General features: G+C 34.4%; 3 protein-coding genes across 4 annotated transcripts; 2 read left to right on the plus strand and 1 right to left on the minus strand.

Annotated features, from left to right (window-relative positions):
- Window positions 1-317: 317 nt before the first annotated feature.
- LOC107913908 (ATP-dependent DNA helicase DDX11) lies at window positions 318-4,992 on the plus strand. Of its 2 annotated transcripts, XM_016842576.2 has the most exons (9): window positions 318-549; window positions 818-1,453; window positions 1,541-1,629; window positions 1,982-2,335; window positions 2,542-2,844; window positions 2,958-3,200; window positions 3,349-3,570; window positions 3,720-4,269; window positions 4,618-4,992. In XM_016842576.2, exons 1-9 carry the CDS (start codon window positions 420-422, stop codon window positions 4,830-4,832), a joined length of 2,742 nt encoding a protein of 913 aa, XP_016698065.2. In that variant the 5' UTR covers window positions 318-419; the 3' UTR covers window positions 4,833-4,992. The 2 variants fall into 2 exon arrangements, with proteins under 2 accessions (XP_016698065.2, XP_040958929.1); XM_041102995.1 differs by lacking the exons at window positions 318-549; window positions 818-1,453; window positions 1,541-1,629 and adding an exon at window positions 1,735-1,839.
- A 9-nt stretch (window positions 4,993-5,001) lies between these two features.
- On the plus strand, window positions 5,002-7,589 carry LOC107913910 (uncharacterized). The gene has a single exon (XM_016842578.2). The coding sequence runs from the start codon at window positions 7,002-7,004 to the stop codon at window positions 7,416-7,418; it is 417 nt and encodes a 138-aa protein (XP_016698067.1). The 5' UTR covers window positions 5,002-7,001; the 3' UTR covers window positions 7,419-7,589.
- Window positions 7,590-8,054: 465 nt separating this feature from the next.
- On the minus strand, window positions 8,055-13,592 carry LOC107913909 (kinesin-13A-like). Its single transcript, NM_001327093.1, is given in 12 exon segments — window positions 8,055-8,234; window positions 8,347-8,412; window positions 8,519-8,876; window positions 9,004-9,222; window positions 9,653-9,955; window positions 10,041-10,200; window positions 10,506-10,587; window positions 10,702-10,779; window positions 11,375-11,476; window positions 11,710-11,901; window positions 12,621-12,845; window positions 13,422-13,592. Coding segments are annotated over 12 exon segments (2,136 nt in total).
- Window positions 13,593-25,885: the final 12,293 nt, after the last annotated feature.

Genomic DNA, 25,885 nt, shown 5'->3' on the forward strand with positions numbered 1-25,885 from the left:
TTAATTTTTTATTTTTAGCCACCCAACTATATTGAGTTTTTGAGTGTTTCCATTTCTACGTTAGTTAATTGGTGACCAATAAAGACAAAATTGAATAGTTTGGTGACTGTTTTGTAACTTTTCATAGTTGGGTGACCAAAAAAAATATTTATAGTTTAGTGATCATTTTGTAATTTTTCATAGTTAAGTGACCAAAAAAGAAAAAATTATAGTTGGGTGACCTCTACTGTAATTTACCCAAACAAATATCTGTTCTTTCAAATGGGCTTAGGTTTGGTCGAGAAAATAGTATATAAATAAAATTTTAAAAAAACCTATTCTTTAGGGGAATTTAGCGGGAAAATCAGAGAAGAACAGCAAAAGAACTTAGGGAAAAAAAGGCGAAGGCGCCCAAGTTTCAGTGGAGAAAAATAGAAAAAATGGAAAATGGAGGAGAGGCAAAATTTCCAGCATTTCCTTATAAGCCATATTCAATCCAGATCGATTTCATGAATGCACTTTATCACTCTTTGGATAAAGGCGGCGTCTCCATGCTCGAAAGCCCCACCGGTAATTTATCTTTCTCTCTGTCTACTGTTTTTTTAAAGTTTGGCTGCTGAGAAAATGGTTAGAAGAATATTGCAATGTTGAAGCGGTAAAAGAAGAAAAGCTAAAATATTTGTATTTTAACTTAAATAGAGTCCCCCCCCCCTTTAATGTATATTTTGTATAATTGATTTTTTGTACATGCTTGGTTCCTTCTTTTTGGTAGAACCAGAGGGTTGTTAATTTTAATTGAAAAAATAGAATATTTTTTGAATTTTTCATGTAAAATCAGGAACCGGCAAAACTCTGAGCATTATCTGTAGTGCTTTGCAATGGGTGCTTGATCAGAGACAAAAAGATCAATCTGAAAAAAGGGTAGAATCTGATGAAAAAAAGGGAAAAAATGGTGAAATTAGTTCAGATGATGAACCTGATTGGATCAAAAACTTTGTTGTGAACAAAGACAACCAAGTTGATGAGAAGAAGAGCAAGAAAAATAAACATGGTTTTGCATCAGAAAAATACAAAAAAAGAATGAATAAAGATAGTCACAGGGATTTATTTTCACGCAATATAGATGAAGAAAGTTTCCCTGAAAACAAAGAATGCAAAAGATCAGTTAAGAAAAATGATGTGGTGGACTTGGATGATAATGAGTTTCTGCTTGAAGAATATGAAAGTGAAGAGGAAGGCGGTATTGGAAGTTTGAATTCAAAGAGGAAAGGCAATAAGTTTACTGTTAATTCTTCGAGTGAAGAGGAGGAAGATGAGTTCGAGGAAGAGGAGGAAGTGAAATTGAAGGTTTATTTTTGCAGTCGCACGCATTCGCAGCTTTCACAGTTCGTGAAGGAACTAAGAAAGACTATCTTTGCCAATGAAATGAATGTTGTGTCGTTGGGTTCAAGGAAGAACTTTTGCATCAATGAAGGTATATCTAAAACTTTGTAATTTAGTATTGTGTTATTCATTTTTTAATTTGATATTTAGCTGACCTTGTGGAAGTTTTACATTTCAGAGGTTTTGAGACTAGGAAACTCTACTCAAATTAATGAGCGTTGCTTGGAGCTTCAAAAGAGTAAGAAAAAGGAAATTTCTAAAATGAAGGTACTTGATATCCTTGTTCTAACTCCATAGTTAAGTTGTAATGCACTTTATCATGGATGGTATCCTAAGCCTGTTAGCAGTTGCAATTTGGAACTTAGAGCTAGAAGTTCACCAGATTGTCAATGCAACCATGCAGGTTGCAGCCGCATAACTAGTTACTTATCCATATTCCATTACGTCATTAGCAAAGTTAAGACATCATACACCCAGGTCTGTTTACTTTGAGACCTTTAGTCTTGCATTTAAGTTCAGTTCACACCCTAATTCAAGTGAGACTAACAACCGAAGAATGTGTTGCTGGAAAAAAAAGATGGTTTTCTTGACTGATGACAGTGTACTTCATCTTTTGCAGAATTTAGGCGCAGAGGGAAAAGTACGGCGAACCAAGGCTTCTTCTGGATGCCCAATGCTCAGAAAACATAAGCTACAAAAACAGTTTAGAGATGAAATTTCTCACCAAGGGGTATTGGATATTGAAGATCTTGTTCAACTTGGAAGAAATATAGGAACATGTCCATATTACGGTTCCCGAAGTATGATCACGTCAGCTGATCTTGTAGTTCTTCCATATCAATCACTCCTTTCAAAAGCATCCCGTGAAGCTCTGGGGCTGAATTTGAAGGATAGTATTGTTATAATAGATGAGGCTCACAATCTAGCTGATTCCCTCATTAGTATGTATGATGCGAAAATTACTTTGTCACAGGTATTTTGGCTTTGCCATTGGTACTTGAGAAATAGTGTGCAATCTTGGTAGTTACAAATTGATTTAGAAACCTCATCGTTTTTAGAAGGAATTTGAATCTCCTCCTACGTATTGTTTTTCTCAGATGTACTAGCTTTTGATGTTATATTGTTTATGCTAATTCATCTAAAATTAGAGTCACTGAGTTATTCCATGATTCTTTTCAGTTGGAGAATGTACACAGCCACATAGAGAAGTACTTTGGAAGATTCCGCGGTCTATTGGGACCTGGAAATCGAAGATATATTCAAACACTTTTGGTCCTTACCCGGGCATTCCTCCGCGTTCTACTCAATGATAAGGATGGGAATCGTTTAAACACTTGCCCAGATGCTGAAAAAGGTGTTAGAGAAAACAAAACCTTTGACTCTTCCATGGCCATAAATGATTTTTTATTCTCCCTCAATATTGACAACATTAATTTGATCAAACTGCTTCAGTATATAAAGGAAAGCAACATTATGCATAAGGTGATTTGTGTCCATACGACTTTTTTTTCTATATTCTGAAATTATGAGCTTAGCACTTTCTCTCTTTTATTTTTCCCAATTTTATGTCAGAACTCACAGTACCATTGCTCCAGGTCAGTGGGTATGGAGATAAAATGACTACCATGCAGAAAGGTTCAGCAGTCAAGGAAAATGGGGAAAGTTGTGATAATGGTAGCATTCTATCTGGCTTTCAGGCATTAGCAAATATGTTATTGTCACTGACAAATAATGATGGTGATGGAAGGATAATAATCTCAAGGAAGAGACTATCATCTTCAGGACAAGGGGCTTACTTGAAATATGTTATGCTCACAGGGGAAAAGATTTTCTCTGAGGTTAGTCTAAGAATTCAATAATTTCAATAATTGTATTTAGTTCATTTATTCCTTTGTTTGAGATCAAAACTTGGTGTTGAAATCTGTATTTTAAATACTTGACATGGTCTTGCTCTTTTAAGGTAATCCTATCTACGAATACTTGCAGATTGTGCATGAAGCACACGCTGTTCTACTGGCAGGGGGAACTCTGCAACCAATAGAAGAAACAAGAGAGCGACTTTTTCCATGGTTACCATCGGATCATCTCCATTTCTTTTCATGTAGCCACATTGTTCCTCCAGAGAGTATATTGCCACTTGCAGTATCTCATGGACCATCCGGCAGATCTTTTGATTTTAGCTATGGTTCGAGAAGTTCATCAACTATGGTGAGTGTATTGCATCAGAATCTGTTATTGCAATGAATTTTTAACCAACCATTATTGAACCTCTTTCTTTTTTTCTCAATTTGGTTATGGTCAAACTCACTTAAACTGACTTCATTACTGTTTTCATTTTCTGGATCTTGAATATACAGATGGAGGAACTAGGTCTCTTACTTCGCAATTTGGCAACAGTCATTCCTGAAGGAATTGTTGTGTTCTTTTCTTCATTCGAGTATGAAGGACAGGTCTATGATGCATGGAAAACCTCAGGAATACTTGAAAGGATTTTGAAGAAAAAGCACATTTTCAGAGAACCTAGAAAAAATACAGAGATAGAGGTCATTCTCAAGAAATACAAGGAAGCAATTGATAACCCTGCTCCTAAAAGTGGTGCAATACTCCTAGCTGTGGTTGGTGGCAAGATATCAGAAGGCATCAACTTCAGTGATGGGATGGGTCGATGCATAGTAATGGTTGGACTCCCCTATCCTAGCCCTTCTGACATTGAATTGTTGGAAAGGGTGAAGCATATTGAAAGCTTGGGTGATACAAGTTCTACGGAAATCCCAAAACTTTCAATTAGTGAAGAAGAATATTATGGAGGAGACGTTCAGTCTGGTTTCAGCATTCTAAGGAGTTGTAGGCGCAGGGGGAAAGAATATTATGAAAATCTATGCATGAAAGCTGTAAATCAATCAATCGGTAAGTGCAAACCATTATTATAGTACATACTATTGTGAGAATATATCTTCTGTGATATTCGTTATAGTCACTATATAGGAAGGGAGGTGAAATTGATTTCTCTAGGCTCATTGGCTGAAAAATCTTGGCCTAATTTCTTTAAAACTGAACAAAATGCTAGATGTAGGGTTTCTGTTTGATTAGTACCTATACAGAAAATAATTCAAAATGAATTCCTGCCTTCAATGCTAAATGCTTACGCTCATAAATGTAACTATATAGTCTCTATAATCTCTTGCTTTATGTCAATCTTGATTTTTGACGTTGAACTGCATCTTATGTTTGAAATCTTTATTTGGTTTATCTTAGGTAGGGCAATTCGGCATGTAAATGACTATGCTGCAATTTTATTAGTGGACATCCGTTATGCGTCAGATTCTTCGAAAAGAAGTTTTTCTCATCCAAGCAGCAAACTCCCACAGTGGATAAAAGAGAGTCTTGTTTCTGCAACTAATAATTATGGTGAAGTTCACAAGCGGCTGCATCAGTTCTTCAGATTCAACAAAAACAGAAATTGTAATTAGAAGCTGATTAGAGGTAAGAATGAATGATAAAGCAAAAGCCATTGTATTTATGTACAAGTCAAGAAAGCGATAGCCATTCTGAGAAGAACTTGAAATTGGGAAGGTAGCTATGGATAGATTCCTTTCTCTATTAGATATTAATACTAGTTTTTTGCTACCATATATGTTCATGCTCTTCTATTAATACTTGTTTTTTGCTACCATATATGTTCCTCCACACATGAAGATGACTCAACATAGAAGAGCATCTCATAATTTCCTGTTGAGGAACCAATAAAATGTGTATGGATACAAGTGTACGTATTGTGGCAATGCTTGCACTATCGAACTTTTGCAGCTCTTGGGATTTTTTACTCTTGGAGCACCTTCCACGATAACTTTCTCTAGTAAAAGTTTGCAAATCAAATTCATCTGTTTTGTTGCATTAGATGGACGAACTTTGGTAGCACCGATCTCTGCATCAATATCATGCTCATCATTGTTCATATTCAGGCAGTTCTACAACATCATTATCAATTTTTGGGAGTAATCGATGGAAGAAAAAGCATCTCTTTTTTTGCCAAAAGCCACGCAAGTGTTTTAATATTTGATTTTTTGTTTTAAGCGGAACAACTAAACAAAAGATGATTGTTTAGATGGAACAATTAAGCAAAAAATGATTATTTTGAGTGTGGAAAAACTATTTTAAATTTTCAATTCTAAAATTTTAATTTTAACTTAATATTTAAATTAATTTAAGATTTAAAATTAAAAATTAAAAAATATATATTAAGGGATGGTACAAAATTGATGTATCAACAATTAATTTTTTTGTATAATTTATTTTATTTTACTTTTTAATTAATAAAATATGATGTATTTTTAAAAATTTTAATATACATATTAATATTTTAAAATAAATATCTATTTTTTATTTTTTATTTTTATTTTTGAACTTTAATTAAAAATTTAAATTAATAAAAATGGAATAATTTATTTTAAAACCCCAAGACTTTTCTTCATCGTCTTTGAGTCTCGCCGAACTATCCAGCTAAGGGTGGGTGGGTTTGGATGGGTATTTGGGTGCGGTGCGTTTAGCTTACTTTTTGTCTCACGCTACAGTATCGCTACAGTATCTAATCTCACCGCCACCGCTGTTTTTACACTAACTGCAGATAAATGCACCGCTCATCTAAACTCACTCTAAGACTGCAACAGAGAACTAATCGTCAAAATCCTCTGCAGTGATGGCTCAGAATATAGGGAAATCTCTGCTTGACTCCAAAATCTCCTATGAAGAACTTCAAGAAAAGTTGCTTGACCACGAGGCTTTTCTGCATACAATTACAACCGCTCGTTCAAAAGAGCAATCCCACTCGCACTACTCATGGAGATCTGCTTCACCTATTTGATATCAAACTTTGTAATAAAATTAGTCATCTTGAAGCCAAAGCCAATTCTGTTGCTGGTTTCCGAACAAATGCGGATGGCATCGAGGGAGCCCAAATGGGTGATGGTAATCTCTAACACTTGGTGTACCGAAGATCAAACAAAACCTTACCTTTATTTCTAAATCATGTTACATCAATTGAATTTTTTTCCTTTTATTTTCTAATGAAGGACGCTAGCATACGACCAGAGGTGGATTTTATGAGTGGTCACAAATTCATCCACCAAACCTTCTGTTCAAACATGACACCTACACCTAAAACTTATGCGGTTAATTTTGAATAAATTTACCCTTGTAGTGCAATTAATACAAGAAGAACCTTTCTGATCATTAGATTCATAAGACCGCAATCACTTCAAAATCTTTAATTTGCATTATTCAACTACTCCTTCAGCCCCCAATGCCATTGCGATGAAGAAAAAGAGAGTGAAAGTGGCAAAAATAGGAAGGATAAGGATAAAATGTAGGGAAAGTCAGTGCAAAGCCTATAGAGAAGAAAATTGCAGGTTTGGGCTCCATTAGCTTTGTCTTTAGTTGCATCTAGAAATGCCAATAGATTATTAACAAGCCTGTGTCTCACCATACAACACTACTTGCCAAAAAATAGCTGCTGATAGAAACACCGATAACTTGTTTCACAAACCACTTTAGAACCTTAAATCTTTCTTCTTTGTTGGATTCCAAAAAAGCTATCCAAACCCCCTTTTTTTAAGAACTAGGAAGTTGGTTTAGAGGCAAAGATGAGAAACAATGATGCCATCACATTATTGAAAGCGCAAATGAGCATGAGCTTTGTAGATAAGAGTCCAATGAAGATCAAAAAGCATAATGGAGGAAAAGAGGAGAAAAACAAAGTGGGAAGTTCACAATTGAGTAAAGGAGAGGAGCAGTTTTATATCAAGAGAAACGGAGGAGAAAGTTATGCATTAGCAAAAAAGATGAAGGAATTGGAGATGATGAATGTTGGAGACATGGAACATGTATTGGATGTAGAAGAGGCACTCCATTATTATTCCAGGCTTAAAAGTCCGGCTTACCTTTCTATTGTTGACAGGTTCTTCAAGGAAATGTACTCGGAAATCTTCATTCCACCGGCTTCCTCCTCTGCCGCTGGCATCAACATTTCGAAGCGTAGGTTCAGATCAATTAAGATGTAGATAAAGTCTTGAAAGCCTTTTATTGTGCATATCAATATGCTTTCCTTAGCCTAATTTGTTTTCTGTGTCGTGTTTTTGTCTGCATTGTTTCTGCTGCTTTAGCTTTTAGTTGCGTCTCTCTTTGATTGTTATAATTTGTTTGATAAGTTTCAAAGCTATTGTTACTGATTTGCCATGGAAGTTCGATATCAAGATTTCAAAGCCCATAAAACATTTGAAAAATTAACCAAAGTAAACCGGCCGCAAATTCGTTACGTAATAATTCATGCAGTGCCTTTTTATCTTTTTTCCTTTTTTGTAAATGAAACATAGGATGATTCCAGTTACAATGCTGCAGAACTTTACAATAGCAAACCAAAAGGCATGAAAATGCCTAATGCCTAATTCTTTTTAAAAATCACAAAATAAAGGGGAAAAAAAATAAAAGAGGATAGCATTATGGAAAAGAAAGAAGGGCAGCTCACATGGTGAATCTGAATCATCCAGCAAACTGCTGCCAAATCAAATTCTCAATAGAATCTCCCTTAAAAATTGTAAAAAATAAAAAATCACAAATCCAAAGACTCTTAACCAAACTAGCAATGTATCTGGGAGAAGTCAAATGAATAGTTTTGACTTCTATCTTCAATTCTGTAATCAATAGCCGGATGAAGATACTAACACATTATGTTCCTTCAAGCGCCTCTGGAAATTAGCCAAGCGAGTTTGTAACTGTGTGATACCGGCAGCCTTCTGAGAAAGAATAGTGGTCAATCTCGATATATAATCATCCAGCTGGTTCCCAGGTTGATCTGCTTCAACCAGCAGGTTCATCTCCTGCATATATATATATGTCCCAAAATCATGAAATAGCTCAAAACTATTGCTTAATGAATTAAGATAATGGAAACCCAATGAGCTAAAGAATGTGTAAAGAACTAAGGGTTACCTCTTTGACAATATTCATAGTTTCCTCCACTTGTTTCCTATGGGCATTTACAAGATCCTCCTCTTCCTGTGTAAAGGCAACACATGGGCTTTTAACAATATTCATAGTTTCCTATGGGCATTTACAAGCTACTTTTTGTCTCGTAACAATATCATTATCTTGTAAAAGTTACCTGTAGGAGAGCATTCAAATCATCATCTGATTTTGAATGCTTAATATCTGATCTTACTGGTTCTTTCCATTTTGTCTGACCATTAGGCTTCCGTAACTTGTTCTCTGCAGTAGAGAAACCGTATTGATCGAGCTTCCCATTTTTCTTCCACATCAGTTTCTCCTGCTCAAAGGAGTCTTCTGGTGCATTGAAATCATCTCTTTCATTTTGGTCAGGCCATGTATCGTTAATATCATCCTCGAAGGTCGACGCAGTTGGTAAACCCAATGATAAGGGCTGAGCAGTTGATTCTTTCAGATTCATGGTTGAAGATAAAACATCTTTCTTAGAGTTTCCCCCTTTTGAAAGGCTCTTCACCCTAGATGTAGATTTTACAATGAACAGAAGTCAAATGCGTGAAAGGAAAAAAGAAACTAAAACCAAAAGAGGAATAATTTAAAAGAGATGTTATAAACCATTTTTACAATCAGATAACTCTTATTTACCTATCGGCATATCTTAAGGTGTTCAGAGTGTGTTCACATGACCCTGAACTTGGTGAAATGCAAGATATCATAACTGTACGGGAATTTCCCATAAATGAGTCCCTTAGAACCTCTGTCAGTTTACTGCCTCTGAAAGGAATGTGACCCTGATCATTGTCAAGGGCTCTTATGCACTCCTTCAAAGCGAGCAAGCTCTTGTTGATCTCTGCACCTTCCATTCTGCATTACAAATAGAAATGGCTAAATTAAACAAGCACATCCAGCAAAATTAAACTCGTACATATCTAAAGTTTGTCTGCATAAAGGGAAAAGTTTTGGTATGCTAGATCTGAAATCACGAATTGAAACCAAATTCTAAATGCAAAAATATCAAGTCCAGGACTGTTCAGACTACTAAAACACCCTTCTATTTTGAAATGTTTGAACCTACTAACAAATCATGAAGTAAAATCAATGTAGTGGCCAAAGCCACTAAGACAACTACATTGAAAGTTGAGATGATCCAGAAACTGTGGACTACTTGGCTTAACTGTCTCCAAAATTGTCTTTTTAGCTTATATATTAACAACATTTTTTATTTTATACCAATTTCTGCAATTGAATCTGCTCTATATACATGTCACGTTGCAATTTAAAAGATGCAGCCTACCTTGTCTGCTTATCATTATCTGTAGTATCTGCACCTCGTTCGCTTCCAGCCAAATCTATAAAGGAGAGCTTGCCAACAACACGGGGAGGCTTCGATTCTTTGCCATCAACAGATCTCTTGATGGCAAGCTGAAGTATGGCATGAGATCGGGATGATTCCTCATTTGCACCTGTGGTCCCAGTACTTCTTGTGGCATTTCCTTTCTCAATAAGCTCCTTAATAGTCTCTACATCCAATACTCTGAACTCTTTCAGGCCAACAATGCAAACTTGCTGCTTACCGTCCTCTCGCATGCAAAGTTTCCTGCAGTAAGAAGGATTAGTTTTCAATGAATTCAGAAACTAATAGCACTGACCAGATAAGGAGAATGCTTGTAACAACAGCTTACTTCCTATCACTGAGGAGATCATACAGTTTTCCTCCATATATCTCAAAGAAGCTTACAAACAAATGAAACCCTTGGTTCCTGTAGGTATGGTGCATCAACCTCAAAATATCCCTAGAAGCTTTAAGCGGAAGAGGCTTCATAGTATAGGTTTTTCCACTCCCTGAACAAGAGAAAGACCTATAATATAAGTACAAGATAGCTTAAATCTGTAATTTAAAAATAAGAAATAACTTGATGCAGAAGGAAACTTTAGTGTCCAAAAAGAAAATTTCACAGTAAAAAACAACCATAACCTCCTTGAACTTCACCAATGATGGAAACCCCAATGACCAACAGTATAAAATCACATATCCTCATAAAAGATTAAGCCAATAAAATATTACACTAGATGACTAAATTCAAATTTTGGGTCATGCAACCAACTCCATCATAGTATCTATCCAAGATTCAGTGACAGTTATTCACCTGTTTGACCGTATGCAAAACAAGTGGCTTTAGTGCGTTGAAAAATTATAGGAACTATGGGCTCCACTGTCTCACGATAGACCTACAGAGAGAAAATGAAGCCAAGACAGGCTGAGAAAAACAACCATTCCAGGAAATCCATGTCCTGTAATATATCCTTCCCTTATCCACTAATAAATTTAGATCATCAACTCACCTCATCATTTGAGACCTCCTCGTTCAGCACTGCATCAAAAACAAATTCATGCTTCTCCATGTATTCTGTAAGGTCAACCTACAAAATGTCAAGAACCACGTGTGTCAGTAAATAGCATAGATTACCACTCATAAGCTACAATGCTAGACTGTTAGTTTAAGTGTGTTAAAAACCAAGTAATAAATGAACACAACATAAAAATGCTATAAGTTTCTTAGGGTAGGTTTGGATGGGCAATTAGGTGCGGTGCGGTGCGTTTAGTTTACTTTTTGTCTCACGCTACAGTGTCTAATCTCACCGCCACCACTATTTTTATACTAACCGCAAGTAAACGCACCGCTCATCCAAACTCACCCTTAATGTACTATGTCATGGCATAAAAAACATATAGTACTTCCTCTAAGGACCAAAATAATAATTTGATACTGAAATACAAGTGAACATCCCTTGAGATTCTTGATTGATGCACGTAACTGCTGCTTAAAATAATTAAATGTTGAAACAACATGTTCTTAGTTCCATTAGCATTTTTCTTTGTTACCTCAGGGCATAAAATTGGGAAATATACATATTGGAGATTCTCTGGGTTCATTTGGATTCCTATGCTCTTATTTGACCTTTCTAGTATGGTATAGTGTTGACCTTGTGGATGACAAAACGGTGTTATTGTTACCTTAAGTTTAGTCTCATGCACTACCAGGGAATTCGAAAGCGTCTCTATAATATCTTCCTCATTCTTCGCTAACTCCTTTTTATTGAGGGGTCTCTTGCGCACCTGCAGCCAAAAACCATAGAAACTTGGTGGTGGTAGAAGTAGCCAGAAGTAAAGATTAAATAAGATGTTGAGCATTATTTTACTTGTGCAAAGCATGTCATGCATGCATGTGGTTCAGCATGAATTCACAAGCTTAACCATCATCTGCTGCTCTTGCTGGTGTTGCAATTTGTTTGGGTTGCAAACTGAGCAAATTAAGAAGTCAAAGTTAAACCAGCAGAACAAAGACATACCACAACTTTGATCTTTGCAACTGAATTGACCTTCTCTTTGTCCACAGCAAAGCTTTTCAGGAGCTCATTCTCAGGCACAACACCACTTCCCCCTGTTTGTTTGTTTGAAATATAGGGTTCAGAGTCATCAAAGCTTCTACCTCGAACTGGATTATAGAGAGAAGGACCATTATACAGGTTGGGAACAGGCATCTGTCACCAAAAAAAAAAAACAGTACAATAAATAAGCATGAAAAGTGAAATTACTCCTGATTTTTTTTATTATTTCCCAATGTGTTGGCAACAGCAAAAAAAGTGTTCAAAAAGTAGATGTAACACATTTGACGCATTTGGCATCAAATCCATAGGTTCAAAAACTCACAATTGAATCTTAAAAATTTAACTTGCATACTTCTAGAGAAAGCTAAAGTATAAATATCTTTCAATTTCATTGCTACTTTGTATTTATGGGCAAACGGAAGTCTGCACTGAATAAAAAGGAAGACTAAAAAAAGCCATGGATTGCATATGGCACAAATCAAAATAAGTTATTAACCATAACTAAGGAATCCACCCAAAATTATATTAAGTGATGGAGAACTCAATCCTAAGTTGCCATAAGAAGAAATTGAATTCACTCAAATAGCTTACTTACAGCAATCATCAAAACATCAATTTATACTAATTTTCATACATGCTCCTTCCCTCTTTTTCTAAATGTAAGCATCAACTAGTACTAATCAAAATTGCAAGAATCTAAACTATCTTCTCTTTGATTTTTTGGTTGAACAATAATGCTTCACAATTCTAAAACTGGAAACTATTATCTTAGTTTCCAATAAACTATTCAAAGACTCTAAACTAATGTTTATGCAGCCCCGATAAAGAAAACACACACTAATTATTTTTAAAGAAAAAAGCGAGTGACCAACCTCAGGCAGAAGCTCTGTATCAAAAGAATGCAGATCTAAGAGGCCTGGACTGAACTCATTGGGTGACTGATCACCATTCATCCTCTGGCTTGACGGCCGTGAACCAACCGGAGGAGTTGTAGGCTCCGTGAAAAAGTCATTCCCCATACTGAATTCCCTCTGTATATTCCTATACATTCTAGACCCTTGTCCTCCCCCATCTCCACCGCCATAAAATGCATAATCCTGATCTCAATTCAAGCAGAAAAACACAATCAAGCATTCAAAAGAATAACAAACTTTTATTGAACATCAATCAATAAAGATCCAGAAGGCACTTCTTCAACTAAAACATTCTCTTCCTGATTTTTTCCATCTTTACTTTTTCACTCTTCAAGTTGTAAAACGAGAACAGAGCATCAAAATTTTAACAGATTATACGAATACCCTCTTTTACTTCTTAGTTCTTATTTTTACAGGTAAAGTAAATTTAGATCTACCCAAAAGATAATAATAAAGAGCAAAACCCATTTATGTTCCAATGAAATGGCATCTAAAAAACTGTAAAATATATAAATACCAAAATAATTTTGAGTTAAAGCAACCGGCTCTTTTCTGGCAATTTTCTTTATCATTAAGACTAAAAATTATGTAATTAGATCTAAAAAATTTCACTCATTGTCCATTTATTATTACCAAAAGAAGTATATGTATATACACTTAGATAGATAATTTCATTTTGAGTCATCTGCGCATTATCCGGAACCATATAATGCAACAAAATTTAAAAAAGTGAAAGGGGAAAAAAAGAAGTATGAGAACCTGAAGAGGAGGAATAGAGTTGTTAGAAGAGTGAAGATGCTGAAGGCCAGCAGACTGAAGCCACCTTCCATTGGATGTCGTTTCCAAGAAGTTATCCGAGTATTGTCTCTGATGGTGAACCTGCAACCCTGCCGCACCAGATCTCTTCCCCTGTCTCCCCATTCCGTTCATCTCCCAACTCTCTCTCCCCTTCCCGATTATTTATACTTGCAATATAATGTTTTTATATAACAAAGAACAAAAGCTTGGATGCTTCGATCCAACGCTTTCCTTGTTCAGTCCCTTCTTAAAATGAAACTAAAAAAGAAATAAAATGCACTCGATTTACACTTAATTGGATCTTAATAGGGTTTTACCCAAAAGAAGAAAAAAAAATCTCTTTTATATTTGAATTTCTTTAGCTTTTGGTTTCAGACAAGATTCAAGGGAAGAGTGAAAAAGAAGAGGACTGTGTCAGTCACTGAGAGGAAGAGAGAGAAAATATTTGATTTTTGAATTTTTGAAGACAGATTTAAAGACACGTGCCGCACGTGCCGTTTGGGGTAAAATGAGGGGAGACCTAAAAACGACGGCGCACTGTGCTTTGATTGGGATGGTGGTGGATCGAGTGGGCCGTACAGAGTTTGGGTAAACTGGATGTTTTTTTTTCGAGAATGGGCCTATCAGCAACCACCGTCTCACATGGTGGGGGCGGAGTATTAATCGGTTGCGCGGCCGGTTTTGACTTTTTATGTAAGCCTTCTCATTCAAAATCCCCACGTGTCATGACCTATTTTTCCTTTTCTTTTTTAATTCTTAAATACATTTTTTAACTTGCCGTTGGTTCAGTGAGGTTGAATGAAGAACGAAGACGAAACTACAAATTGTTATTTGTTTGGCATATAATTTGATAGACATAATTTTTTCTCTGAATTTAATACGAATGAAATACAATTTATTATAAAACCTTTTTTTCTAAATCTATATACATAATTTTATAGTAAACTATATGCTACTTGAATCATTTATCTTACTTAAGTTTCTATGTAATATATTTAATAAGTGATAGACGTACTTATGGGTTGAATAATTTGTCCAAATTTAAACATAAAATTTAAAATATGGGTTCAAACAAAAAAAAATTTAAATTTATTTAAAATATCAGTCGAGTTTATATATATATATGGAAATGAATTTGGTTGTATAGTGTGTGAAAAAATACCAGGTAGAATATTGCAGTATTTCGTATTCTGTTTCTGGACTTATTTGGATTGAACAACAGCTAAAGGAACTTGCAGTGCCTATTGCTAAACCTACAGCTTGGTGTGACAATACATCCACAATTAGCAAAAATGAAACATGTTGAAATCAACATCCATTTGTCAGAGAAAGAGTTGTTGGTGGTCAATTGCAAGTCAGTTTTGTACCATTTGAAGAGCATATTGCTGATGCGCTTACCTAGCCTATCAGACCAAAATTCTTTGTAAAGATGCATTATTAACTAATGTCTCCTTTGGTAGAAATATTACAGTTTTAATACACTTCTCAGTACATCAGTTTAAAATAATTAACTCAAGTAAAAAAATTTACCTCTTTTAAGTATGACTTATTTTTCACATGTGTTTTTCCCTTACAATTTTTCTAGCGGAATATCATTTATATATTTTCAGATTTTTTGTTTTCGACTCTCGTTTAAGTTCTTGAATCCATATATGTGGTTTTCAATTTTTCTTCTTCCTTAAAAAGAAGTTATTTAGTGCTATATTTTGTAAAAGACATCTATTTTTAAAATAAACAATTAATCTTTTGATGTTTTTATTTATCCATTCCTATAAATTTTCTAAATTATAATTATATATATATTACGATATAAATTGCATAAAAAAATAAATAGAAATAAAAAAATCGTATAAAATGCTTCTATTCTAAAATAAAAAAACAATATGGTATAACTTTTTTTTTATTTATATTCTGTACATTATCCAGAAAAGGAAAAAAGAAGAAGAATAATTTGTATTTTTAACCTTTTTTTTTCTATTTTGCTGACAAGATGGTCTTGGTTTCTTGAAAAATTACATTTTAAAAAGTAAACATTCTCGTCGCTCATTTTGGGTTCTTTCTTTTTCTTCTCTTCCTCTTGTTATTTATCAATTTTATCTAATAAATTATTATTGAATTTAAATATTAGTTGACTCATATTTTGGTCTTTAAATTATTGAGCATTTGTCCTGGAAATGGAATAAATATTGAATTTAAATATTAGTTGACTCATTTTTTGGTCTTTGAAAGTTAAGTTGATCTAAGCATTTTTAGAGCAATAGAGAGATAAATTGATAACCAAATTGAAAATAGATAGATAAATAAGAATCAGATTTATGGTGTACCAATTCATTTTTATGCTTGCAATTGAATTCTTGAATTGAGATTTATGGTGTACCGACACATTTGTTGCATCGTAATTCTTTAAATAGGTGATGAGTTTATGGGCAAAATTGATATTTTATAAAATAATACTCATGTTTTACTTGTTTAACACTTTAACCAAACAAAGTAATATATATTATTACATTATCAACAATCTATTTATTCATCGTGTTATTACACTAATTTTTTTATATTATTATACTAGTAACCAAACAAGATTTATGTTTATAAATTTTTAATGCTGTAAGTTTTCATGATTATGTCGAAAAGATTATCTCAATTTACTCCTTCATATTATGGTTCTTGATTTTTTTTTCTTTTTAACTTTCTTCTCTGTTATGTTTTATTTTTTACACTTGTTAATTCTTATTACATTCTGCAACAAACATGTCATAGAGGAGCCTCACAACCATATACCATAAGGAAATCCAATATTAGCAATTTTCTCAAATAATCCCCATCGAGATGACCCAGCAAACCGCATAAATAGTAGAAGGCATGCGTGAAGCCTATCTGGCCTTTAAAAGAAACAAACCTAAGAAGGGGTTGAGTAAAATCAATTTCCACTCAAATCCTTAAAAACTTTCCCCAACTAACTAGCTTCACATAAATTATCATCAAAGTGTTGGGAAGAAACCGAACAACCGAAACAAAGCGAAAGCACAACCGGTGTTCTTTCTCTCCTTATAACTCCTGTAAAAATTATGGCAAGCACAATAGCACAAGATATGTTCTCTAGCAACCTTAATCAACCACAAATCAACTAATGCAACCACAACAAAATAAATAGAGACACCGATATTTTTACGTGGAAAACCCCTTTAAATCAAGGGTAAAAACCACGGGACTTTAGAGTCCGATAAAGAGCTCTACTATCATCAAATGTTCGACTACAAGATCACAATATCAAGCCTACAACAAGCATTCAACTCCGACAAGGCTAACAACATGTAATCTTTAGCAAAAGAGAGAAAAATGAGAGAACATCACCAAAAACGTAGCTGCTGAAAAAAAGGGTATTTCCGACGCTACAAGACTCGGATGAAAAATCCGACCGTACAAAGTCAAGAACACCTTATCACCTAGCTGCTGTCCAAAAATCAGCTCAATCGAACCACGGATGGACCTTCGATCGAAGAGTTGATCACTGCTGCACCAAGCTTGAAAAACTGATTTTTCTATTCTCTTTCTCTCTAATTTTTTTTTTCTTCTTTAGCTCTCTCTCTGCCGAAAAATTTCTGCCCATTCCCTGTTAATAAGCCAAAAAATTGGCTTTTGACAAAAAACAAAAGAAAAGGAAGACAAAACATTTGTGCCAGAAAATATGGGTTTCCCACATAGTGGGACCCATACCCAACAAATCTCCCCCTCCAACTATGTGGGGAATGCCTCCATGCCGGAGGTCAAACAACATGCTTCAAACTTTCCTCTTGGTAAGGCCTTCGTCAACATATCAGCACCATTATCATTAGTGTGTATCTTCTCAAGCTCTAACAGCTTAGCTTCAAGAACATCTCGTATCCAATGGTACCTCACATCAATATGCTTAGATCTAGCATGAAAAGTTGAGTTCTTACCAAGATGAATAGCACTTTGGCTATCACAGTACAGGACATACTTCTCCTGAGTAAAACCAAGCTCATGCACAAACTTCTTCATCCAAAGCATCTCCTTACACGCTTCGGTTGCTGCAATGAACTCTGATTCGGTGGTGGACAATGCAACACACTTTTGTAGTCTCGATTGCCATGCCACAGCTCCCCCTGCATAAGTGATTAAGTAACCTGAAGTAGATCTCCTCGAGTCAATGTCTCCGGCCATGTCTGAATCTGTATACCCAACAAGAACAGGTTTCTCATTGCCGAAACAAAGTTTCATGTTGGAAGTGCCACGAAGATATCTCATAATCCACTTCACTGCATTCCAATGCTCTCTGCCTGGATTAGAAAGAAACCGACTAACTGTACCAACGGCATAAGCCAAGTCTGGTCTCGTGCAAACCATTGCGTACATCAAACTACCCACGGCTGAAGAGTAAGGAATTTTCTGCATCTCTTCCTTCTCCTTTTCTGTGGAAGGACTATGCTTAACACTCAATCTAAAGTGCATATCAAATGGAGTATTCACCGCTTTAGCTTTGTCCATACTAAACCTTTGAAGTACTTTCTCAATGTACCTCTCTTGTGATAACCATAATTTCTTGGCCTTTCTATCACGTGTCAGTCTTACGCCAAGAATTTGCTTTGCTGGCCCCAAATCCTTCATTGCAAAGGATTTACTCAACTCTTGTTTCAACTTCTCAATTCTAGAAGCATTCTGACCAACAATAAGCATATCATCAACATAGAGCAAAAGAATAATAAAATCATCACCAGAGAATCTCTTAACAAACACGCAATGATCAGAAGTAGTCTTCTTGTAGCCTTGCTCCCCCATAACAGACTCAAACTTCTTGTACCATTGCCTTGGAGCTTGCTTCAAACCATACAAGCTCTTCTTCAATCTGCACACATAGTCCTCTTTCCCTTGTGCAACAAAACCCTCTGGCTGCTCCATGTAAAGCTCTTCTTCCAAGTCACCATGAAGAAAAGCAGTTTTCACATCCATTTGTTCAACCTCTAGGTCATAACAAGCTGCCAAACTCAGTATAGTTCTGATAGAGGACATCTTCACAACCGGAGAAAATATTTCTTCAAAATCAACCCCCTTTTTCTGAGTATAACCCTTGACGACCAATCTAGCTTTGTATCGTGGAAATGAAGACTTCTCTTCTTGCTTCAACCTGTAAACCCACCGATTCTTCAAAGCTCTTTTGCCCTTAGGCAGTTTCACCAATTCAAAAGTATGGTTCTCATGCAAGGATTGAAGTTCGTCTTTCATCGCTTCAACCCACTGATCTTTGCATTCACTCTCCATAGCCTCTTCATAACATTCAGGTTCTCCCCCGTCAGTCAAAAGAACATATTCATCAGGAGAATACCTGACAGAAGATTGTCGATCTCTAGAAGACCTTCGAAGTGGAACTGCTGGTGGAGCTATAGGTGCTTGTTGTTGATCATTCACAACATCATCCATGGGAGTATTAAAGTCACCTATAGTCTGATGGTCACCACTAACATCACCATGCACATCATCCTGGATAGGATCTGGTGAAAAGTTTAAGGGAACCGGATTCACATCGATCAAGTCACCACTACCTTGTGAATCCACTTTCTCCGTCTTATCAATGTCATCAATGGTCTGATCCTCAATGAAGACAACATCTCTGCTTCTCACGAGTTTCTTCTGAACTGGATCATAGAGTCTATAACCAAACTCACCATCTAGACCATAACCAATAAAAATGCATTGTCGAGCCTTGGCATCCAACTTGGATCTTTCATCCTTTGGAACATGAACAAATGCTTTACAACCGAACACACGTAGGTGATCATATGACACGTCTTTACCAAACCAAACTCTATCTGGCACATCACCTTTCAAAGGAACACTAGGAGACAGATTTATCACATGTGTCACTGTATTCAAAGCTTCAGCCCAAAATGATATTGGTAACTTTGCATCTGACAACAAACATCTGACTCTCTCAATCAATGTTCGGTTCATTCTTTCAGCTAACCCATTTAACTGTGGAGTCTTTGGTGGTGTTCTCTGATGTCTGATTCCCTGTCGCAGACAATACTCATGAAACGACCCTGTGTACTCGCCACCATTATCAGTACGAATGCACTTCAACTTTTTCCCAGTTTCCCTTTCAACTGATGCTTGAAACTGTTTAAACACCTCAAAGACTTGATTTTTAGACTTCAAAGTGTAAACCCATAGCTTTCTTGAACAATCATCAATGAAAGTCACAAAGTAAAGTGCACCACCATGTGATCTTACTTTTATCGGACCACAAACATCTGAATGGACCAACTCTAGCAACTCTGATTTCCTATGAGGAGGATGGCTTCTAAATGAAACTCTTTTCTGCTTTCCTGCTAGACAATGAGCACAATTCTTCAGTGTAGCATTCTTTAAACCCGAAAGTTGATTCTTCTTCGCTAAACAGCTAAGCCCCTTCTCACTCATGTGACTGAGTCGTTTATGCCACAACTCAGTTGAGTTGTCATTCAGTGTCACATTCACCGTCTCTCGAGAAGTCAAAGCTTGCATCAAGTACAAATTTGAGCTCTTCTTTCCTCGAGCCACAACCAAGGAGCCTTTAGTCAGCTTCCACTGCCCTTCACTGAAAGTGTTACAGAATCCCTCATCATCAAGTTTTCCTGCAGAAATCAAATTCAAACGGACATCCGGTGCATGTCTGACATCCTTGAGAGTTAACTTTGTTCCATTGTTACTTACCAAGCTAACATCTCCCATACCAATAACCGAAACCAAACCATCATTACCCATCTTCAATACCCCAAAATCACCAGGAGTATAAGATGTGAAGAATTCCTTCCTCGACGTGACATGAAGTGATGCACCAGTATCAATCACCCAACTAGTCTCGTCGCATGCTAGGTTGACCAAATTCTCATCACAAATAACTAACAGATCTTCACGAGTAACAGTAGCAACACGCTCGAATTTTTCATCGTCATTCCGATCGTGTTTATCACCACCACCTTTGTTCTCTTTCTTCCACTTGAAGCAATATTTCTTGATATGACCTTTCTTACCACAATGATGACACTCAAGATTCTTGTATCTCGATCTTGACTTGCTTCGGCTTTTATCTCTACCCTTTCCATCTTTGTCTCTGTTTCTCCCCCTGTTCTCGATAACCAACACCTCGGACTGTGATGTAGAACCCTGAGATCTTCTTCTAACCTCTTCATTCAACACACCACTCTTAGCCAAATCCAAAGTAATAATACCCTGTGGGGCAGAATTAATGAGTGAGACTCGAAAGGTCTCCCAAGAGTCTGGTAGAGTAGCAAGCAACCAAAGTCCTAAAATCTCGTCATCAAATTTGACACCCATACCAAGCAACTGATTCATCATACTCTGAAATTCACTAACATGGTCAGCTATAGACATTCCTTCTTTATATTTCAGCGCCATCATTTTCTTCAGCAAAAATAACTTGTTATTGCCCGACCTCGAAGCATACAAGCTTTCAAGCTTCTCCCACAATGTTCGAGCATGTGTCTCCTGATCAATGTGATTGTAAACATTTTCTTCAACAAATTGCCGAATAAAGCCACACACTTGTTGATGCTCAAATTCCCATTCTTCATCACTTTTCGAATCGGGTTTTTGAGTAGTAAAGACCGGAAGATGCAAAGCCTTCACAAACAACAAGTCCTTCATTTTATTCCGCCAAAGTTGATAATTTGTGCCATTCAACATAATCATCTTGCTCGTATTAATTTCCATAATTATCTGACACAATAACCAAGCTCTGGTACCAGTTTGTTGGGAAGAAACCGAACAACCGAAACAAAGCGAAAGCACAACCGGTGTTCTTTCTCTCCTTATAACTCCTGTAAAAATTATGGCAAGCACAATAGCACAAGATATGTTCTCTAGCAACCTTAATCAACCACAAATCAACTAATGCAACCACAACAAAAATAAATAGAGACACCGATATTTTTACGTGGAAAACCCCTTTAAATCAAGGGTAAAAACCACGGGACTTTAGAGTCCGATAAAGAGCTCTACTATCATCAAATGTTCGACTACAAGATCACAATATCAAGCCTACAACAAGCATTCAACTCCGACAAGGCTAACAACATGTAATCTTTAGCAAAAGAGAGAAAAATGAGAGAACATCACCAAAAACGTAGCTGCTGAAAAAAAGGGTATTTCCGACGCTACAAGACTCGGATGAAAAATCCGACCGTACAAAGTCAAGAACACCTTATCACCTAGCTGCTGTCCAAAAATCAGCTCAATCGAACCACGGATGGACCTTCGATCGAAGAGTTGATCACTGCTGCACCAAGCTTGAAAAACTGATTTTTCTATTCTCTTTCTCTCTAATTTTTTTTTCTTCTTTAGCTCTCTCTCTGCCGAAAAATTTCTGCCCATTCCCTGTTAATAAGCCAAAAAATTGGCTTTTGACAAAAAACAAAAGAAAAGGAAGACAAAACATTTGTGCCAGAAAATATGGGTTTCCCACATAGTGGGACCCATACCCAACACAAAGGTGATAAATCAACCTATATTATACCATAGATTTAGTTAAAAACCTCCAAGACAAATACATAAAAGATATCCACATAATGGGATGGATTAAGATTATCGTCATAATCACGTAATAACAACATATGATTATCAAACGCTCATGGTGCACCATCCAAAACACGTATATTAATGCATACAATCAAATTCAATAGGGATTGTAAATTTGTCTAGAGATGAAAAACCCTATAGGAGTAGACAATTTCCACAACGTCTTTAACACTGAGTTGACAACCTCCAAAACTGCAGCACATTCCCCTTGTAAACGACACACCATCCAATAAGACGAGCCAAGAGACTCCACACTCTCATCCAAACCTGAACTTCTCTCATTCTTTTTATTTCTCTCATTCTTCTTGCTCCTCTCTTTTTTTTTTTCTCTAAATCTCTAACATTTTACTAAAATTACATACCTTTCTTGGGAATTGAACATAGTGTAGTTTTTTTGACTAAGTTTTTTCAACTAATTTTAAAGCTTTATTTTTATCTTATTTCTCGATTCCTCGGATAAAAGCAATACCAATTGTGTTCTACCTTCCTTATTCGGGTATACAAATATTGAAGTTCTGTGTTAACTTTGGAGGACAACATCTACTACATGATTACACCTATCAGAGCGAATTTACTTCTAAGACAGTGATTCTTCTACGGCACAGTAATTCTTTCTTTTATTTACGCTAGATTTATTTTTCAGTTATTGCTAACGATTTTGTTTTGCATTGGTATTATTCCAACATTAAGAATTAGTGTGTGTTTTGTATTGACAAAAAAAATTAGTGTGTGTATTACGAGTAAATTGCACAAAATGCCCCCAAATTATGAGTCATATTCTAAGCTCCCCAAACTTTAAACGTACTAATTACTTCTCCAAATTTTTGAAATTATATCGATTAAGTCTTTCTGTTACTAAAATAGTTAAACGGCTCATCAAATCCTATATGATATAATTTAAAATTAAAAAAAATTAAACCTTAAAACTGAAGAAGGTTGAAAGTTTAAAAAATTGGCAAAACTTTGCCACATAAACTAAAATAAACTTAAAAAGAAAAAATATCAAAACTAAAGTAAAACTATGAACTAATATATAGAAAGAGAGAACGTGAAACTTTCAGAAAACACAAAAAGCTTCAACAATATTTAAAAACTCAAACCTAAAGCTAAAGATTTAACAATATCAAAACCTAATTGTGATTTTCATATTGTTGAATTTTTAGTTTTAAAATTTTACCTTCTTATAATTTTATTTTGGCTTTGATTTTTACCTTCTTTAGTTCAGTTTATGCAGCAAAGTTTTATGGTTTTAGTTTTTTTTTAAATTTTAAATTATGTCATATAGGATATGATGTATCACTTAATGATGAGATTAACAGTTTTAATAACAGAAGGATTTGATATAGCCTCAATAGTTTAAAGATATTACTAAAATGTTTCGGGAGAGTCTATGACTATCTATAACTATTATCTTGGTGCCAAAAAGGAGCTCGATCTATAACTACTAATAAGAATGTTAGTTCTTAATGTTCATATGTAATGATATGAATATACATACCAATTTATTATGTATAGATGATAAATTTCCATTGATATAGAGCCAATTCCAATGAACTTATTGGAGGGTTCTACTGACATTGCATCTAGTAGGAATTAAACTTATGAATTTGCCAAATATGAATTTGGCGCTTTAACCATTCAACCATAGATAGGGATTTTCGCACATGATGGATAGCTAAATTCCAAGTGAAATGAATTAAAGTTGGGAGACTAATTTAATGCGTGTAATTGTTTGTGATTATGCAATGATGACAAGTTTAGTTAATCATTGTAATTGGTGGGTCTCATTGATTTGGGTATAAATGAAGCACCTCAATTGTACTTTTCAATTCTTAGGGGGTGAGGATTGAAGCAATTACACACAAATCCAATTACTTCATGGCTTTCCAAACACTTATACATTATTTAACTTTAAAATAAGCTTAAAGGTGTAAAAAGCCCTCAATCTTTTTCATAAAAAGGAATTAAGCCCTTTTTTGCACTTAATTGAGTACTTGAATGGTCAAAATGTATAAAAAATGTCATTTGACCGTTAAAGTTAACTGCACTTAATTTTTTCAGTTAAAGCCACCACATTTCACAACCACGACGTGACATGTGACAAAAAATTGATAATCAATAAAAATTATAAAAAATATTAAAAATTAGAAAAAAATTATAAAATCATAAAAAAATTATAAATATATAGAAATATAGAAAAATTATAAAATTTTATAAAGTCGTAAGAAAATTATAAAAAAATGTAAAGAAATATAAATTTCGTAAAAAAATATAAAAATTACCGTACCAAAAGAAGCATTTTATAATTTTTCTATAACTTTTATTAATTTTTATTTTTTATCATTTTTCACCACATGTCACGTTGTATTGCGACATATGATGACTTTAACTGAAAAAAAAAACTAAGGGTTATTAACTTTAAGGGTCAATGGAATGGTTAAATGGTCTTTTTAATGCATTTTATAATTTTTTTTATGATTCTTATAAAATTTCACAAATTTTTAAAATTTTTTAAATTTCTTACAATTTTTTTTCTAATTTTTGATAAATTTAAAAATTATATTTTTTATTTTTATTAAAATTTAATAATTTTTATAACTTTTATTTATTTTTATTTATTTACATTTTTTTACCACATGTCATGCTGTAGTTGTGACACGGGGTGGCTTTAACTAAAAAAATTAGGGACAGTTAACTTTAATAGTTGAAGTTAATGATCAAAGAGCCTTTTTGATACATTTTGATAGTTCAAGTACCCAATTGAGTGCAAAAAAAGAAAGAGCAGGGGCTTAAATTTTTTTTGAAAAAGTTTGAGGGCCTTTTTTATATATTTTAAAAGTTCAAGTACCCAATTGAGTGAAAAAAAAAAGCAATGGCTTAATTGCTTTTTCTTTTCTTTTTTTTTTTTGAAAAAGTTTGAGGGCCTTTTTGATGTATTTTGAAAGTTCAATTACTCAATTGAGTGAAAAAAAAGGACTTAATTGCCTTATTTAAAAAAAAAAGCAAGGCTTTTTACATCCTTTAAGCCTTAAAAAATTATGTTTTATACAAGTTTAAGTGATAAAAAATATATTATAAGCATGATTATGTATAAGTGTTTGAGATGGTTATAGCAAAAATATTATATTATAACAAAAACTTATATTATTTAAATCCAAAAAAAATTTAAAGTTGTGGTCAAACAGAATATTATAAAAATAATTTATGTGGTATAATATACTTATATATCAAAAGTTATGACAAAAAAGTATGAATATAACTTATTTACTTGTCCATGCTAAACATTATAAAATATATACTTATTTATAAAAAAAAGTATTATTTTTTCCATTTCTAAAGTTATTGTCAAAAAATATATTATTTATAAGAAATTTTATCAAAATTATTCAACACTTTATAAAACTTTTTCCCATAAATATTATATATTATATTTTTTATATTATTTTTAACTTAATTTACATATTATATAAAAAAAAACACTAGAATGAGCTTTTCTCCAAATTAAGTTTATATAAGTTTTTATAATCAAAATTACAGACTGTTTGAACCTTGAACTCAAATATTATGTGATAAATGTTATGTAAATACAAAAGGTTTTCTTTTACCATATCGTGAGATTTGATTTTAATTTTTGTTATTTTTTAAAAACACTATCGATAATTTTTTATAATAATTAATATTTTTTAAAATATAAATTATACAACTGTGTAATTATAATTTATACCATCAAACATAACATAAGGAATTATTATGTAATTACACTCTCTCAACCAAACACGCATAGAGAATTACATTGTAACAAAAACAATTTTATATTTGGCTAACAAAGT

Source organism: Gossypium hirsutum, chromosome D10 (genome assembly GCF_007990345.1).
Source record: "Gossypium hirsutum isolate 1008001.06 chromosome D10, Gossypium_hirsutum_v2.1, whole genome shotgun sequence".
NCBI classification, from domain to species: Eukaryota; Viridiplantae; Streptophyta; class Magnoliopsida; order Malvales; family Malvaceae; genus Gossypium; species Gossypium hirsutum.